This window comes from Dipteris shenzhenensis, chromosome 6 (assembly GCF_047967505.1).
Source record: "Dipteris shenzhenensis isolate YYH24624 ecotype China chromosome 6, Dip_SZ_1.0, whole genome shotgun sequence".
Lineage (NCBI taxonomy): Eukaryota > Viridiplantae > Streptophyta > Polypodiopsida > Gleicheniales > Dipteridaceae > Dipteris > Dipteris shenzhenensis.
The window spans coordinates 25,192,687-25,208,207 of NC_141601.1; the positions used below are offsets into that span (position 1 = coordinate 25,192,687).

The 15,521-nt window shown below is 44.4% G+C and overlaps 1 protein-coding gene across 1 annotated transcript; it reads left to right on the forward strand.

The window, feature by feature from the left end:
• The first annotated feature begins 938 nt into the window (after window positions 1-938).
• On the forward strand, window positions 939-14,493 carry LOC147900967 (uncharacterized). The gene is made up of 7 exons (XM_087376406.1): window positions 939-1,147; window positions 7,369-7,549; window positions 11,424-11,696; window positions 12,613-12,703; window positions 12,831-12,938; window positions 13,223-13,424; window positions 13,524-14,493. Exons 1-7 carry the CDS (start codon window positions 939-941, stop codon window positions 14,491-14,493), a joined length of 2,034 nt encoding a protein of 677 aa, XP_087232532.1.
• Window positions 14,494-15,521: the final 1,028 nt, after the last annotated feature.

Genomic DNA, 15,521 nt, shown 5'->3' on the forward strand with positions numbered 1-15,521 from the left:
AAAGCCCTTGCCAAATCCAAGTGACTGCATAGTACGAATTATAAAATCCCAGCTTACCCTGTCGTATGCTTTTTCCAAATCAAGATTGAGTATAACTATCTTCTCGTTTTGGCTCAAAGCATAGTCCACAGCTATTAAAGCATTGAGGGCCGCTTCATGGATATTCCTTCCTGCCACAAATCCGAATTGCTTGGACTCGATCAACTTGGCTAAGATAAATTTGATTATATTTGCCATTGCTTTGGCAATAATCTTATAAGTTGTATTTAGAAGGGAGAGCGGTCTCCATTGGTTAGGTTTGAGCCTATTGCAACCCTTAAATAACCCCAGTGTTGACATTGCTCGGGAGCTTCCCCTTGTTGTAGCACTATCTAATTAGTCTCAACAATTGCTCTTTGCAAGTGTCCTAGTAAACCTGAATGAATTCAACAGGCATACCATCCGGTCCCGGAGCCTTGTCTCTGGCCATGAGAATAACCTGTTTGCCAGCTACAACACTCCTCAGGTGCTCCCACAGGTTGACTCGGTGAGGGGAGCCATTGGAGGCGTAAACTGAGACTACAGCAAACTCTATTTCTTGAATTCGAATTTCTGCTTAGGAATGGAAACAACAAGCTTAGGAATATTGTCTGGAGACACAAACCGCCAGTGTTCACGATCCAAGAGTAGCAGAGTTTAGACTGCATACAGAGTTTCAAAGACCCGGAAGGTAGTAAGTGCAACTTAGACCAATCATAAAAATTCATATGAAAATAAGAGAATTCCTAATTTTCACTTCATGAAAGGAAGCAAAACGTTACGAAAGCCTACCGTTTCTCAAAATAAGCGGGAACTGGGGCAAAGGTTGGATTTAGCCACGGTTAGATCCAACCTCCAAAATGCATGAAGAAGAAGGAGACTATATAACACCGTCTTGTTGGTCTTCCACAACGCCCATCATGGCCACCACGAAGCCTTGCAGGATGAATGCCTGGTCCTTCAAATCCTCCCTCCTTCCCCATCCCCCATCCCTCCCCGATCCTTCCCCTCCTCACCCTCCACCGGCCTCCTTTGAATCTGCTCCGAAGGATCAGCGACTTCCCACCCAAACATCACGTCGCCACATATTTCAGCGCCTACAGGACAGCCGAGAGCAACATGCCCTCGCGTACGTGCAAATCATCAGTGCTCCGAAATTCCAATCATCAATGTTTCGAAATTCCGGTCGTGGAAATCTACAGAATGCATTTTCTAAAATGTCACATTCAAGGGTTAATGGGTCTTCTAGCCATTGCAATTATCATCACAATCATAACAGAGTAAAAGAGACAAATTGATTGCTGCTTACAATTCAAAACATCGACGTCCAAGGTTCCACCGTTCTCGTTTAGTTTTATGAAAGCTATCAGAATTCCAGTCTTCCAATGTACGATAGGATTTGTTGAGTTGTTTAAAGCCAATAAGCAGCATCGCCAAAAGAGGACATCCGGGTAATAATGCATTCTCATATAAGCAGTTATCCAAACGGTGTTTTTCTTATATCCTTTCCAAAGGCCCGATGAATACACGCGTGTCCTTGGGGTGGGACACCGAGAGGATCAATTTAGATGTCCTTAGATAGACCTTTTACGACTTATATTTCGAGCCTTTTTAGAGATTTTCAATCATGATAACCTTAAGTAACATAGACCTTGTTTGTGTGTCTCTGCTATAGCAAAATTAGATGTCTATTCAAGCGTCTGCTAAGTCCACGTATCCAGATTCCTGCTTTTGGAAACTTCTAGACCTTCCACGTGTTCTGGGCCTCTAACCCACCTGCTAAGGCTTTCCCAGCTCAATATAACTGCTCATTATGAGTAGATTATCCATGCAGTTCTGGCTCCCATCCATACGAGAATGTCTTGTTGAAGTTTTTGTATTTATGGTCTTTTCAAAGCCCAGGCCACTATTTTGAAGCCTAGATGTAAGGAGGCAGAATGGTTATTGTGGGCGATGGAGAAACGTTAGACACCCTCAGATGCATCTTCTCAGGTCCCTAGTTTGTGCTGCAACGTTAAAAAGCTTGTCATCCACACCTAACCTTCTGCCACCCCCATATGGGGGCAGGTGGTTGTTTGTGATTGAGATTTTGGTGGGTTCAGTATCTGTCGGATGGATTTTGTGGGTGTGCTTTGATGTAAGAAGGTTCATCATCATAGTGAGTATTGCCTATGGGGAGTACTGCATAATGCTATGGCGTTCAAGTCCTCATCATCATCATTGTCTCTCCACACACACTAATCGCATTTTTATGCAGGTGTGGAAGGGTTATGTGGATCTGTTTATTATTGATCCATACTGCTTCCATACACTTTTGACATCCCTTTGTCAGCATATAATCGAGGCCTGCTTGCCTAGCCAAACGCCTGTAGTGGAACATGGGCATTATATAAAAAAATCACTACTGATTTTTTGCAGTACTATACACATTTGTCGATAAAAAGAGTTCAATCTTGACCAATGCCTTGTTGAAAAGAAGACATACCACTTCCCAGGGTGTCAACAGTATACAGCCAAGTGAACAGCCAAAATTACTGTACAAATTATCAATAAGACAGATCACGAAAGTTTCCCATCATGTACCTTACACCTGCAGCCAACTGCTGCTCAGATCTAGAAGGACTCATATGCTACACCAAGTGCTGCATTTCCCACCTATCATATGCCTTCAATGGCTGCTGGGGGAATGCCTCACAAAGGCCTATAGGAGCCCTATTTACAGAAGAGGGCTGTGCCCACTTCCCCTCCTGAATCTGGCAACTGGCCTGCTAATCAATTCGACTGGATCTGTTCTCCAGAAACCTTGGAGTGTATCCAACTTTATCTGGCACCAAGCTCCAGGTCGGAAATATTGCCTCAGCATGTAAGGCCACATGGGTTGGATGGACCATGGTATAGGGCAGATTTGGCAGGGCTGAAGGGCCCTTTATAGGGCCTGGATGGGCCCCCAACAGACTCGAGCAGGGGCTGTACAAGCTGCCTGGGGTTAGGGGTCAAATGGACTAGGTGGTGTGATCGGGTTGAGCTGTTTGGGGTGAGCATTGACCATCTAGGTCAGCCACCGGGATTTCCTTTACAAATGTGTTGGACGGAGTTCACAATGGTATGGGACGACTAATCGGTTGAAACAGACCCTTGGTACTTGATCCCTGGCAGGATCCAGGTTGTTCCAATTCATGAAGGGGACAGCTGGTGGTGATCCATTGGATGCATAGGATGGTGTTACTGGGCATCTTCATGATTCCAGTGGGTGCCGTGATGCTTGTGATCCTGGTTGGCTCAAAGGGCTCATAGACATTGCGGAGCAGTATCTGGAGGAGCAAGAGGTGTGGGTGATTGGACACGATATTCGAGAATGCCTTCATCTTGTTCCTGCGGTGTGAGCTCTCAGGTGGGTGTAGGACCGTAGGCCCCCATTTGGACATCGGGGTGAGATATTTGTGGCTTGAGCGGGCTGACATATTGGCAGTAAGAGGGATTGCCTGTGGGAAGATCTGATGAACATGTGGGCTGCAACGTGGCAGCATTGTGGGCTGCCATCTTGGCAGACTGTTGGCTGCATCCAAAGTCTACATGCAAACTCTCATCTTTGTGCAGTCTCAAATCTCTCACTCAGTCTTCAATTGGTCACCCACCATCATCCAGTCTTTTCAACTGGGCCTCATGAAATTGCTTCCCAATTGACTTCCTCTGTCAGTAACTCATCACCCTTGGAGACTTCATCACCAAACTCCTTAGACATCATATTGAATCCCACTGCAAATGAAGCTTCCCCCTTTGATTGTCCACCCTCCATTCTCCAAACATTTGAGATCTTAAAGACAACCAGAGTGCCCAAAGAAAATTTCTGGAATCACCAATCAAGGACAGAGAGAATGCATGCCTTGGTTCCTCTTTTTGATGTTGCTTTGCCATAATAGCAAGCAAGGTACCTCCTTTGAAGCATACATCCAATCTGCACTTTTGTGTAACTCTGACCTAATGCTCGAGTCGATTTTGCTAATATTCCTGACAGTCCTAAGTCATCCTCATCTTTCTTGGTGATGACAGCCATGTCCTCAGCTCTATCAACTCAGCAACTCCTGCTGTCCTTGAACCTCACAAAAGAACGTAGATCTGTGGCCCACTCCACATGAGCATGGTCACACCCTGGCTGTAACGACTAAGAAATTTTCTTCTGATACAACATGTGCATCAATTGACTCTCACCCTCTTTCCTGAGATTAGCCCTCCTCTTCTTGCTATCTCAAAATGTCTAGGCAAGCCTCAGAGTAGTACTTTTTCTTCTTTCTGTTCCACTAGTAGAACCATCCTTCTTCTTGAGCTTGCCCTTGCCTTTACCCTCCCCTTTTGTCCAAACTCCGAAGCAGTAAAGGACTTCTCGTCACCAGATCCCTTGTACTTCTCCCGTGCTTCTTCTGCCAACAGCAATGGTTCCAACTTCTTAAATGTATTGGCTTAGACCTCTCTGGCGCAGTAATGGCAGTTACAAAGCTCTCAAGTAGCATATTAAGCACAAGCATAGCTCACAGACTAGTGTCCACCTTTTTCACCAACCACCACTAGTTGATCTCTTATTAACTAAAACCTTAATCAGGTGCTGATGCAAGGAAACTCCTCCATCTCATGGTAAATCCCTATCCTTTGTTCCATACATTATCTGAGGATCGTCCATGCTTCAAAGATTCTCTCTCAAAGCTGAACATGTGGGGTCACTCTGTTTGAGTTAGTCCCAATGAACATGGACGACACTTTTCCTCCCATTCTTCCACGTCAGCTGGGTTCACAGGCCACATGACTTTACCCGTGGCATCCATTGATCCCATAGTCTTCAACACCCCTGCCTATTGTCAACTTCCATGTATTCGTGCCATCAGATGGTTTTGTATCTTCACCGCCTAGATCAGCTGATTACTCCCATCTAGTTTCCATTCTCCCCAAAATTGAAAATGGCCATATGTGAAGCCATACCTGAAGAAACTCAATGGAAGTACTAGCTGGACAATTCAAACTCCTACTCAACCTCACACTTGACATTGACACACCTTTGCTGAATGAGTCACTTTAGCAAAGCTCTCCAGCTTAAATTGTCGTAGTAGATTCTTGACATAGATCTTCTGATACCATGTCAAAATCATTGAGGCTTACTTTGCCTGCCCTAACCCCTGCGGCATACTGTTCCCAAAGATCAGCTAACACTCATCACGATCTCATCAAACATGCACACACAATTGATATGTATGCACATGCAAGTTCAGAGAGTATACAACCAAGTAGACAGCCAAAAATAATGTGTATGTCATGCACCAAATAGGACAGATCTTAGTACAAGTGTCCCCTTATGTACCTCTGACCTGCAGCCAACTGCAGCTCAGTTCTAGTACCAAGGGTAGGTCTGCATACTGCTTAAGTGCTGCACTCTCCACGTGCGGCATGCCCTTCCATCAAGGACTTTGGTGGCGACCGAGGAGGGAATGCATCACAAAGACCCATAGGAACCCCTCCTATAGGCTGGTGCCTGGCCTGCTAACCAGGGCTGACTGGCTCTGTAGGAGGGCGAACCTAGATGGCCAACCTGACCTCAATCTGGTCAGGCCTCTGGCCAACCTGGACCATTTGAACCTCTAACCCCAGGACAGCCCCTTGTTGGGTCTGCTGCTGGCCCGTCCAGATCTTATAAAGGGATCTTCAGCCCTGTCAAATCTGCCCCCTACCGTGGTCATTCAGCCCATGTGGCTGGCTGTTACATGCTGCCCATATGACCAGCAATACCTCTGCGCGTCTGGCAGCCAACACTGCTGCATAGATGGCAACTCATATGTCCTTGAGCTTGTAGCCCAAGTGACTAAAACCCTCGCCTCTCTTCGGGAGGTCTTGGGCTCAAGTATCAATGGACACCTAATGTGTGTTGCAAGTTATGTGGACACTTGTAGGCTGCCATGCCCATACAATAAGTCTTCATTGACAATGGCGCAGGGCTTTAATCTCATTCACCTCGACTTATGCCAATCACCTGATGACTTGCAAGCTCTGTATGACTTCAATCACAGTCATGGAACTTCCAAGGACACCAGAGTTCGACATCAAACCTCTACGAACATGACATTTCTCTTGGCGCATGACTAACGTGTTGTGCAGGGTGGCGTGCCAGGCGTTGTTGGCGGTGCTGATATAATGCTTGGCTAATTGGAAAATATTTGGAGGGGAATACCACCCTAACTGCATCATGAGTGCTGTGAGTGAGTGTGAGTGAGTGTGTGTGAGTGTGTATGAGTGATTGTGAGGAGAGCTTGCCGCGAAGGTGCTGGAGGAAAAAAGAAAAAGCTGGCAGCCCAGGATGCTACCCATGTGTCAGCCCTCTCTAATTTGTTCCAGTTGTCTCTCCCAACGTCTCTCATTTGGGACTTACATATAGGGAGATGACTCTATTCTTTGACACTCTTCCCTAGATATTTTAGCCTAGGCACTGACCATGCACACGAGTGCTATCTAAGAAGAGAACTGTAGTGACGTAGATTGGTCTAAGTTTTAGGCGCTTGTACATTCCCATTTTTTGCCAGCTCATTAGGAAACAACAGTTGCTTTTGGATCCCTTATAATTCCTGGATCCTCCCTTCCATTTATTTAACTTCTTGACTCTTCGCTTTCCCAAAATGAAGAATGTCAAATGAGAGATTATGACAAGAAAAATCAAAACATATGCAGCATAGCCTTGCCATCTTCCCGTTCTGTGCACTTATCATTATGTCATGCATTTTAAGTGGAGGAAATTAGCTATGCTTGTTTCAAACAATGACCTTACCTTTGCTATGTGGCCAACATTGATTGTCGTTATAGCATGCATTTGACGTGAAGGACATTAGCTATGCTTGTTTCAAGCAATATCCTTACCTTTCTTTCAATTGCTTTATGGCCACCACTGATTGCATTTATGCTGGAATTGTCAATATCTTTTTTTCAACTTCTTTAAAAGATCTTTGGTATTATCAGTTCTGTGGATAATTAATATTACAAGGGTTGGCTTCAGAATTGTTATATAGGTTTTCTCATAGACCAAGATAACGTACCAAACTTGTTTGATCACGTCTGCAACATTGAGCTTGTTGAAATGCTTAAAGTTATTCATGCCCTACATAAGAGATTTGTTGATAGGTCGCTTCTTGCTTGGGAGCCTTTGTTTTGGATAATCATTGTGCTTTGAATTTATTCTCAGAGATTTACGCTCTTCTACATCTTGTTCAGTGCTGTGATTCTTGTCAAAGGAAAGTATCATTATTATCTGAATTTCAAGGGAGAAGATCATGGGGTATATTGGGGCTAATGCGTACTTATCAAGGTAATTCCTGGCAGACGTCATGCAAGAGCATGTTCAGATCATCTGCAGTCCAAGGGAAAGGTAAAACAGCAATGCAAAAAAACAGATGATGAATTACTTATGGAGACCTCTCATTTATACCGAAAACACGTGGAAAATGCAGAGCTTCTTGAGCATGCTAGATCAGTTGAAGATCGTCATAGTGGCGAGCAAGTGGTATGAAAATGTGGACTCTAATTTTATATTTTTGTCGTGCAAAAGTTAAGTGCAACAACTTAATTTTGACACTTTGCTTTGGTGTACTGAAAAGCTTCCAGAAACTTAGTGTTGCATGAATTTTCTTAAATACAGTACCATTCATTGCAGCTTTGTGCAGTTCATAAAAGAAATAAGAACATGTCTAAGTGCTCCTAGGCTAGTCCAGAAAAAACTGCAGTCCGTCCAAATGTGCCGTGCATCTTCATGAGCATGTCCGCATCTGCTGTAAATGGCATTACACATCATCAAATCTAGCTACCATAGAATAGAGATGGGAGGCCATACACAAATAGCACCATAGCATTCGATGAAGTCCATCTTCCAAAAGACAGCCAAGCATTGTCTTTTCTTAATGGGATGTTGAGATAACTTTTTTAATGGTACAAAGAGATAGGCTGACAGCTCTTGCCCCATTTGTTCATCTAGAATCAAATCAACTTGCCTCAACTCATTATAAGAGACCAAACCAAAAAGAAGAGAATGCAAGAATAATTTAATCTGTGTCCATTATGTTATGATTCTGCAATGAGTGAAGCTTTCTACCTCAAGAAAGCATAGAACACTGATTGTTAAAATAAAATAATGACTGGGTAGTACCATGTGTCATCGCATTTCATATTGATTGTTGATACATCAGTTGAAATATTGTTTGTGATCCTTACATATAAACATCATCTCAACCTATTCTCCAATACAAATCAGACAGTTCACAACTAGTGATTGAACACAGAGAAGACAGTTCCCTTGTCTTAGATGTGTCTCAATGAAGCAACCAATCTTTGCACTATAAGCTAGCTTTGTAAGAAAACAATACAACGTCTGTGCTCAACAGATAACAGGATCTCGTATGCAAGAGAGAAAAGCAAATAGTATGGAGAATCAAAAATTTGATTACTGTAAAACTGATACAATAGATGGCGCTGCCTCCTAGCCGTGCGCTCTTGTGTGAGGAGCTTCGATGGCGTGCTAGAAACAGTAGAGGATGGAGGCTGGATGTAAGGAATTAGGATTGCTGTAGCCAGTGATGAAATGGGCTTCACGGGCTTGCTCTTATATAGCCACCAGTCGTAGTCGGTTAGACTCAATTGGGTGACCGACCCAGTCCGCCCAAAACGACCGACTGGGGGTCAGTCCTGAAATAGGCCACCGACCACACGATAGAATCGTGGCACACAAAATAGAGCAACTAACCTACGTTATCCATTCGGCCCAGAGCCATCCGGGATCATCTGGGGCTCGAAACGGGCCCCGCAACCCGAGAGTGGACTGCCTCGGGAAATGCTCTGTCTACCCTCAGTGCGGTCAGTCATGGGATGCCTTCCCACACTTGCATGTAGCCTAGTTAGCAGTATGTCAACTCTATCTGAAGCCGTCCAGCCATCAGGCCACACATGGCTCCCATCTGATGTCCAAACCAATACCTACCGGATAACCGAGCTACTCAAATGCCTTCTCCTCATATGGGGGGCTTACAAGTAGAGTTAGCTGGTTCCCGCATAGTTATACGAGAGTGGAACATTGATATCTAACACCCCCCCTCAATGTCCACCCGCAAGTGAACTTACTTTTTCGGCCCAATGCCAAGTCGATGAAGATGCCTCTTCAGCAAGTCTCTTCCAAGAGCCTTCGTGAAGATGTTCGCAGCATTCTCTGTAGTCGGACAGTACACCAAGTCGACCTCTCCATCCATGATGAGCTCGCATACAAAGTGATATTGAATCTCAATGTGTTTTGTGCGAGCGTGGAACACATGGTTCTTTGCAATCGCCATGCAACTTTGATTGTCACATGATAATTGCGTTGGCTTGTTCTGCGCTGCACCCATGTCCCCTAAAATCCTCCTCAACCATACTGCCTCGCAAGAAGCAAAGCATGCTGATTTGTACTCAGCTTCGGTAGAAGAAAGAGCAACTGTGGGTTGCTTCTTGCTGACCCATGACATAGCTCCAGATCCAAGTGAGAAACAATAACCTGTCACTGATCTCCTGCTGTCCACGTCTCCTGTCCAATCCGAGTCATAGAATCCGGTCAAGATGTTGCCCTTGGTATAGGTGATGTCATAATCAAGTGTGTCTTTGATGTATTTCAGGACCCGCATCCCTGCCCTCCAATGGTTCTCCCAGGGCTTATTGGAAAACCTGCTTAGTACACTAGTCGCAAAGTTGATGTCCGACCGCGTGTTGCACAAGTAAATCAAGCTGCCCACAAGCCTTCTGTACTTCGCTTCGTCCACCAGTGGTGATGAATCCTCGTTTGAGAGCTTCACGTCAACCTCCATAGGGGTGCCAACTGTCTTGCACTTAGCCATGCCAAATGCCTTCAGTATCTCTCCAGCATATTTCAGCTGTGAAATGAAGATCTGTTTTGGCTCTTGCCAAACTTCAATCCCCAAACAGAAATGCATCAGTCCGAGATCTGTCATTTCAAACTCTCTTCCTAGCAACTTCTTTGTCTGCAAGATCTTCTCTTCATGGTTCCCTGTTATGACAAGATCGTCCACATAAAGGACCACGATCATACACCTGCCTCCCTCTCTGTAGATATACAAATTTGCATAAGATGGGCTCCTCCTGAACCCATTTTGCAGAAAGTAGGCATCAACTGGGGGTCGGTCCTGAAATAGGCCACCGACCACACGATAGAATCGTGACACAAAATAGAGCAACTTACCTACGGTTTTCGTTCGGCCCAGAGCCATCCGGGATCATCTGGGACTCCAAACAGGCCCCGCAACCCGAGAGTGGACTGCCCCGGGAAATGCTCCGTCTACCCTCAGTGCGGTCAGTCATGGGATGCCTTCCCGCACTTGCATGTAGCCTAGTTGGCAGTGTGCCAACTCTATCTGAAGCCGTCCAGCCATCAGGCCACACATGGCCCCCATCTGGTGTCCAAACCAGGACCTACCAGATAACCGAGCTACTCAAATGCCTTCTCCTCATATGGGGGGCTTACAAGTAGAGTTAGCCGGTTCCCGCGTAGTTACATGAGAGTGGAGCATTGATATCTAACAAGCTTGGATCGATGCCAAAGGCAGTGCTTATATGATGATTGCTGGTTATTATTCATGGGAGTTTCCTACTCATCATTTATCAAGGTTGCCTGCAAGATGAAGGTTTTCTATTCTCTTAACATGGTAAGGAACTCATACTAAAGGCTTTTTCTCCTCAGCTTCTAACACCAGTATAAGGAGTTTCTAGGGGTGGGAGTGTATTTAGCTCCGAAAAAAATTTGTGCAAAAATATATTGGTTTGGAGGTAATGTATTGTCTTGAGCTACCCTCGTTCTAGAGCCATTAGGCAGTTTTGACAGCCATAAAAAGGCTATCAAAGCCATAAAAAGGCTATCAATTCCAGTCACCAGTGTAACATGTTGATACCCTCCGTGTCCTTTCGTCATTTTCAATGTTCCCTATCGCTAGTCTCCAAAGCCTCATGGTTGATCCCAAAAACTTGAAATGCATTATACACAACCTGCACCGAAGGTGAAATACACAACAGATTCGTATCACTCCAGTGTTTGATCCTGCTTGTTTATGCTCCTAAACTATTTCCTTTTCATTCTGAAATTGCAGTAGCAAATGCAGCTATTTCACGCTTGCTTCTATTACATACCCATTTCAAGCGTGTGACATGATGATATGTCTTTACATTTTGGTTGGATGTACTGGTGCAATGATGCATATTGGTAACCTTCATACGTATGCACCAAGGTATACACATCACAAATCAGGATCTACAATTACAAAAAAGTGTAAAGAGTAGATTAGCATTATTATTCAGTCCACTTTTGAGCTGATGTCGTCGGCCTGCTGTTGATTTGTCCATTGTATCAGTGGGAGATGAGTCTGCGGGAGCACTGGACAGTTGAGCCTCGGATTGGAGACTTGTATTCTACACCAATCCGTTATTTAAGAGGAGATAAAAAAGACATTGAGCAAATTGGACATCCTGAGAAAGCAAATCTGAGTGTGGCTGTATCAAAAAATTCAGCTTCCAAAAGGGTCGTACGCCAATGTACATTGCAAGCCTATGAGCGGTTTATGGAAAAGTGCGAAAAAAAGCTTTCTAAAGTGACCACACACAAGCCAGATTTTGATGGTTTCGAGGTGATTGATCGATTGCTTGTGAAATATTGATTTGGAATCAGAGATGAAGAGGTATCGGACAACATAGTAAAGGAAATTTACATCTATCTACTGTGAAGGTCTTTACAGGAGATGAGGTGCATGGATAATTGCACTAATTGTTCGTCAAAGGACTGCCTTTCTGCATAGAGCTTTTATACATGGACTTCTTTGTGACTCTGCATCTGTCGACACTTGCACTGGCTTTCTGAATATTGAATTATGGAATATTTTCTCACTTTTGTTTAGCTACCCCAGTAGGAATCTGAGTGAGTCAGACCAACAAACTGGTTAAGGTTGTCTCTTTATGTGGGACCTATCTGAAGTAATATCGTTAGCACATGTCGTTGATGCAAGCATGAATGCCACCGTGAGATATTGTTTGAAGACTTATATCTTAGAAAATTTGCAGTTTGTGAAAATACTATACTCACGCATGTGCCTATATTTTCAGAAATGTACACCCACAGACATTCACTACAGTGTTAAGTTGTGAAAGTAGATTGTTTAATAAATCATGTAACAAACAGGTGATTGGGAGAAAAATATCGACAAACGATGCAATTGAAATGAAAGAACATTTTGAAGAGAGTGCCTCTGAAGTGGTATATTTTCAGAATCCATCAAACTCAATACCAGAAATCTCATTTATCAAGACTATAGAGGTAAGTTTATCCTGTTCATTAACTTAGGAAGCAAAGGACTTGGATCACTGAAAACTAATAGTTTACCAACAACTTTACCATTGCATAAGAAACATACTGCTACATTTTTGAAATATACAAGACGTGTGCCGCATGGGGAGGTACTCTATGATCTTATCATATATCAGCTGTGTAAATATTTCTCCTTTCTGATGTAGTCCATTTTGGAAAATAATATACAAATACTTTCACAGAATGAGGAGGAAACGAGGTCAGCTTCCTCCAATGCTGGTGGGCCTAAAGCAGAATTGAGTAATGCGAGAATGTTCTTTACTGGAAGAACAGGTGCAGATAATAATCACAATATAGCAATTTGACTTTGTGCGAATAAAGCGCCTGAGAATACATATTTAATAATGGGATTTCCGTAAACTTCAATGTGATGTTCTCATGTGCACTGTATAATAAACAGGAGATCTCGTAAGCTCCACAGTGACGTTGAGCAATACAGGCTCCACTAGTCTTTATTACAGGTGGGAGCAACTACCTGCAGATACAACCACAGAAACTACAAGAAAGGGTGCGCATTTAAGAAATATCTTTCCCGTAGCCAAAGTTCGGGTTTCCATATACACTCGTAAAACTGATTAAGTAGAAATTCCGAGTTCAACTTCATCTACATAAGCTTTCAAGTAGGAGAAATTGTGTCGAGAAGCGCAGAAAAATGCGAAGAGCAAGTCTTTTTCAATAACAAAGAAGAATTAGTGCGTACAACTAGTCTTTTTCAAATATCATCAAATAACATCAAAGAAGAATTAGTGCGTATATTTAGTCTTTTTCAAATAACATCAAAGAATTCGGCAGGTCCTAGAGAGCGTTGTTTCCATATTGTGCCTGACTTCGGAAGTATAGTACCTGGAGAGAGCAAGCAGTTTTTTATAAGTTTTCAGTCAAAGTTTTCTGGAACACATATCGAGAAGTGGATTCTGCGTTCAGCTCCAAAGTTGCTCCTTCCGTTGGAACCACTGATTCTTCGTGGAGTCGCTACCTCAGCAGATTCAAATCGGTTGTCTTTACGTCGTACAATTCAACGTTCAGATATTTTGTCGAGCGATTTAACTTTGTTCACAATTACCATGCCTAAACTTCTTGTGTGATCCGGCAGGATGGGCCGTGAACTCATAAAAGAGGACCTCGAAAAACGGCAGCGCACACGTGGCATCGAGGAAGTGCTCGTTGAAGTCGTGTCTAATGCAATCAAGCAAGAGAGATCTGCTTTTAGGGAGAAGCCTGCATACATTGTTTCAAGCAACAGCTTCATCTTTCTTCAAAGGAATCACGCGTTTGAGCCCCCGCTCTACTACAGTCCAGCTGTGCATTTGCAAATCGAGAAGCTAGCGCTTAACGAGATGGCATCACGTACGGACATCAAACCTGCACAAACGGAGTCGGAAAAGGACGAAGGCTTCTCAAATGATCACGGCACGACCGATGCAATAACCTCCAAGGGGGAATGGTCGGTCTCGGAGCTGCTGATAAACATGGAGAAGATAGAAGATGAAAGAGAAAGGGAGGGGATGAAGAAGAAGGCAGGAAAACTGGTGGAAATGGCAGGGGTACCGGGACATGCTTCGAGCATTCTTCAAAGGGCCATGTACAAGGCAATGGCGAGCATGATGGAGCAGGTGGGGGAGGAGATGGAGAGGCAAGACATGGAAGCTGAAGCAGAAACAGAAACAGAAACAGAAACAGAAACAGAAATCGGGAGTACTCCTCAAAAAGAAGATGACGACGATGAAGATGATGAAGTTGATGAGAATCCCAAGATTCCCACCTCGAATCTTCCAATTCCCGAGAATCTTTTGAACCCTCAGAATCTTTTGAATCCTGAGAATCCCACGAATCTTCCCATCCTTGGAAAAGATTTGCCGAATCTTTCGGATTCCGACCGTGCCGTGAGGGCCTTGGTACAGCTGGCTGTCGAAGGCTTCTTTACTCACGTCGACGCTGCGTTCTCTAGCTTGGCTTCTGCCGTCGACACGAAGGTCGCGCATTTCTTGGCCCAAGGAGATGCTGAATCAGCCTCTTGGATGGCCCTCTGGCTCCTCAAGCTATCCCATGCCGTTTCTCAATAAAATGCACTTTTGTTGCCTCTGTGTAAATAGGGCCCCCCTGTCTAGAAAAAGCCCCATTAATTAATTTATCTCACGGCTGTCGGGGGGGAGGGCAATGTCTGATTAAAGTAAGGTAGATTTAAGTTAATCAATTAACGTAAGCCAACGGCGAAATAGCGTTAAGGGAAAATCAAGAAGGTTTGATTGGAGAAGCTTCGATGTGCTGCCCTCAATGAGTATATGAGGAGGGGGGTTGGGGGGAGGTAGAGTGGGGGGAGAGAGGGGGAGGGAGAGGGAGGATGGACGGGTGAGCATATAGAGAGAGGGGGAGGGAGACAGGTGGGCTGAGGGAGAGGGGGAGGGGAGGGCTAAGGGGAGGGAGAGGGTGGAGGGAGATTGGATGGTTGAGCGGTGGAGTGGAGGGAGAGGAAGAGGTGAGGATTGAGCTGATCAGAGGAGCAGAGGGGAGATGAGGCAAGAGGAGACGCGGGACAGGGGAGAGCTAAGGGCTGAGCAGAGGGAGAGGAAGCGGCGAATTACTTAAGAGCGATAAATTAGGTTAATTGAGCCTGAAAAGGGGGGGGGGCGAGGGAGAGTGATTAATTAATAGTAGGGAGAGTGAATGCGATTAGGGAGAGTGAATGCACTTTCATTGCCTCTGTGTAAGAACATCTTCCTTGCTGGCCTCCTCCAGAAACTGGAGTTGATTTTGTTTCTTCATAAACAAAATTGTTGCATGAGAGAGTCCCAGTCAAGCATAGATTCGTAAGACTAGATTGCATGTGGTTTTTCTCACATAGGTTAAAATTTGCAAGGTCATTATCTACTTTAATGTGAGATTTCCTTCTCTTGCTTAAACCTTAGAGAGAGTGGTTGAGTGGGAGCCAAAAACAGAGGAGCAAGGGATGGGAAACTAAGAGGCTACATGTAGCACTTAGAGGCAATGTGAAAGAGCAAGGGTGGATGCAAGATGAAGGGGGGGAGAGCAGGAGGAAGGGGAGGCCAGAAGTCAAAAGATGCATGTCACTTCTTTGTATGGGGTCATTGTT

Excerpts from the sequence above, each read along its gene's own strand:
- LOC147900967 (XM_087376406.1), top strand. The coding sequence starts at position 939 with ATGGCCACCACGAAGCCTTGCAGGATGAATGCCTGGTCCTTCAAATCC. Across the intron at positions 12,939-13,222 it reads CACAGAAACTACAAGAAAGG|GTCCTAGAGAGCGTTGTTTC; the intron begins GTGCGCATTTAA and ends AGAATTCGGCAG. Across the intron at positions 13,425-13,523 it reads ACCTCAGCAGATTCAAATCG|GATGGGCCGTGAACTCATAA; the intron begins GTTGTCTTTACG and ends GTGATCCGGCAG.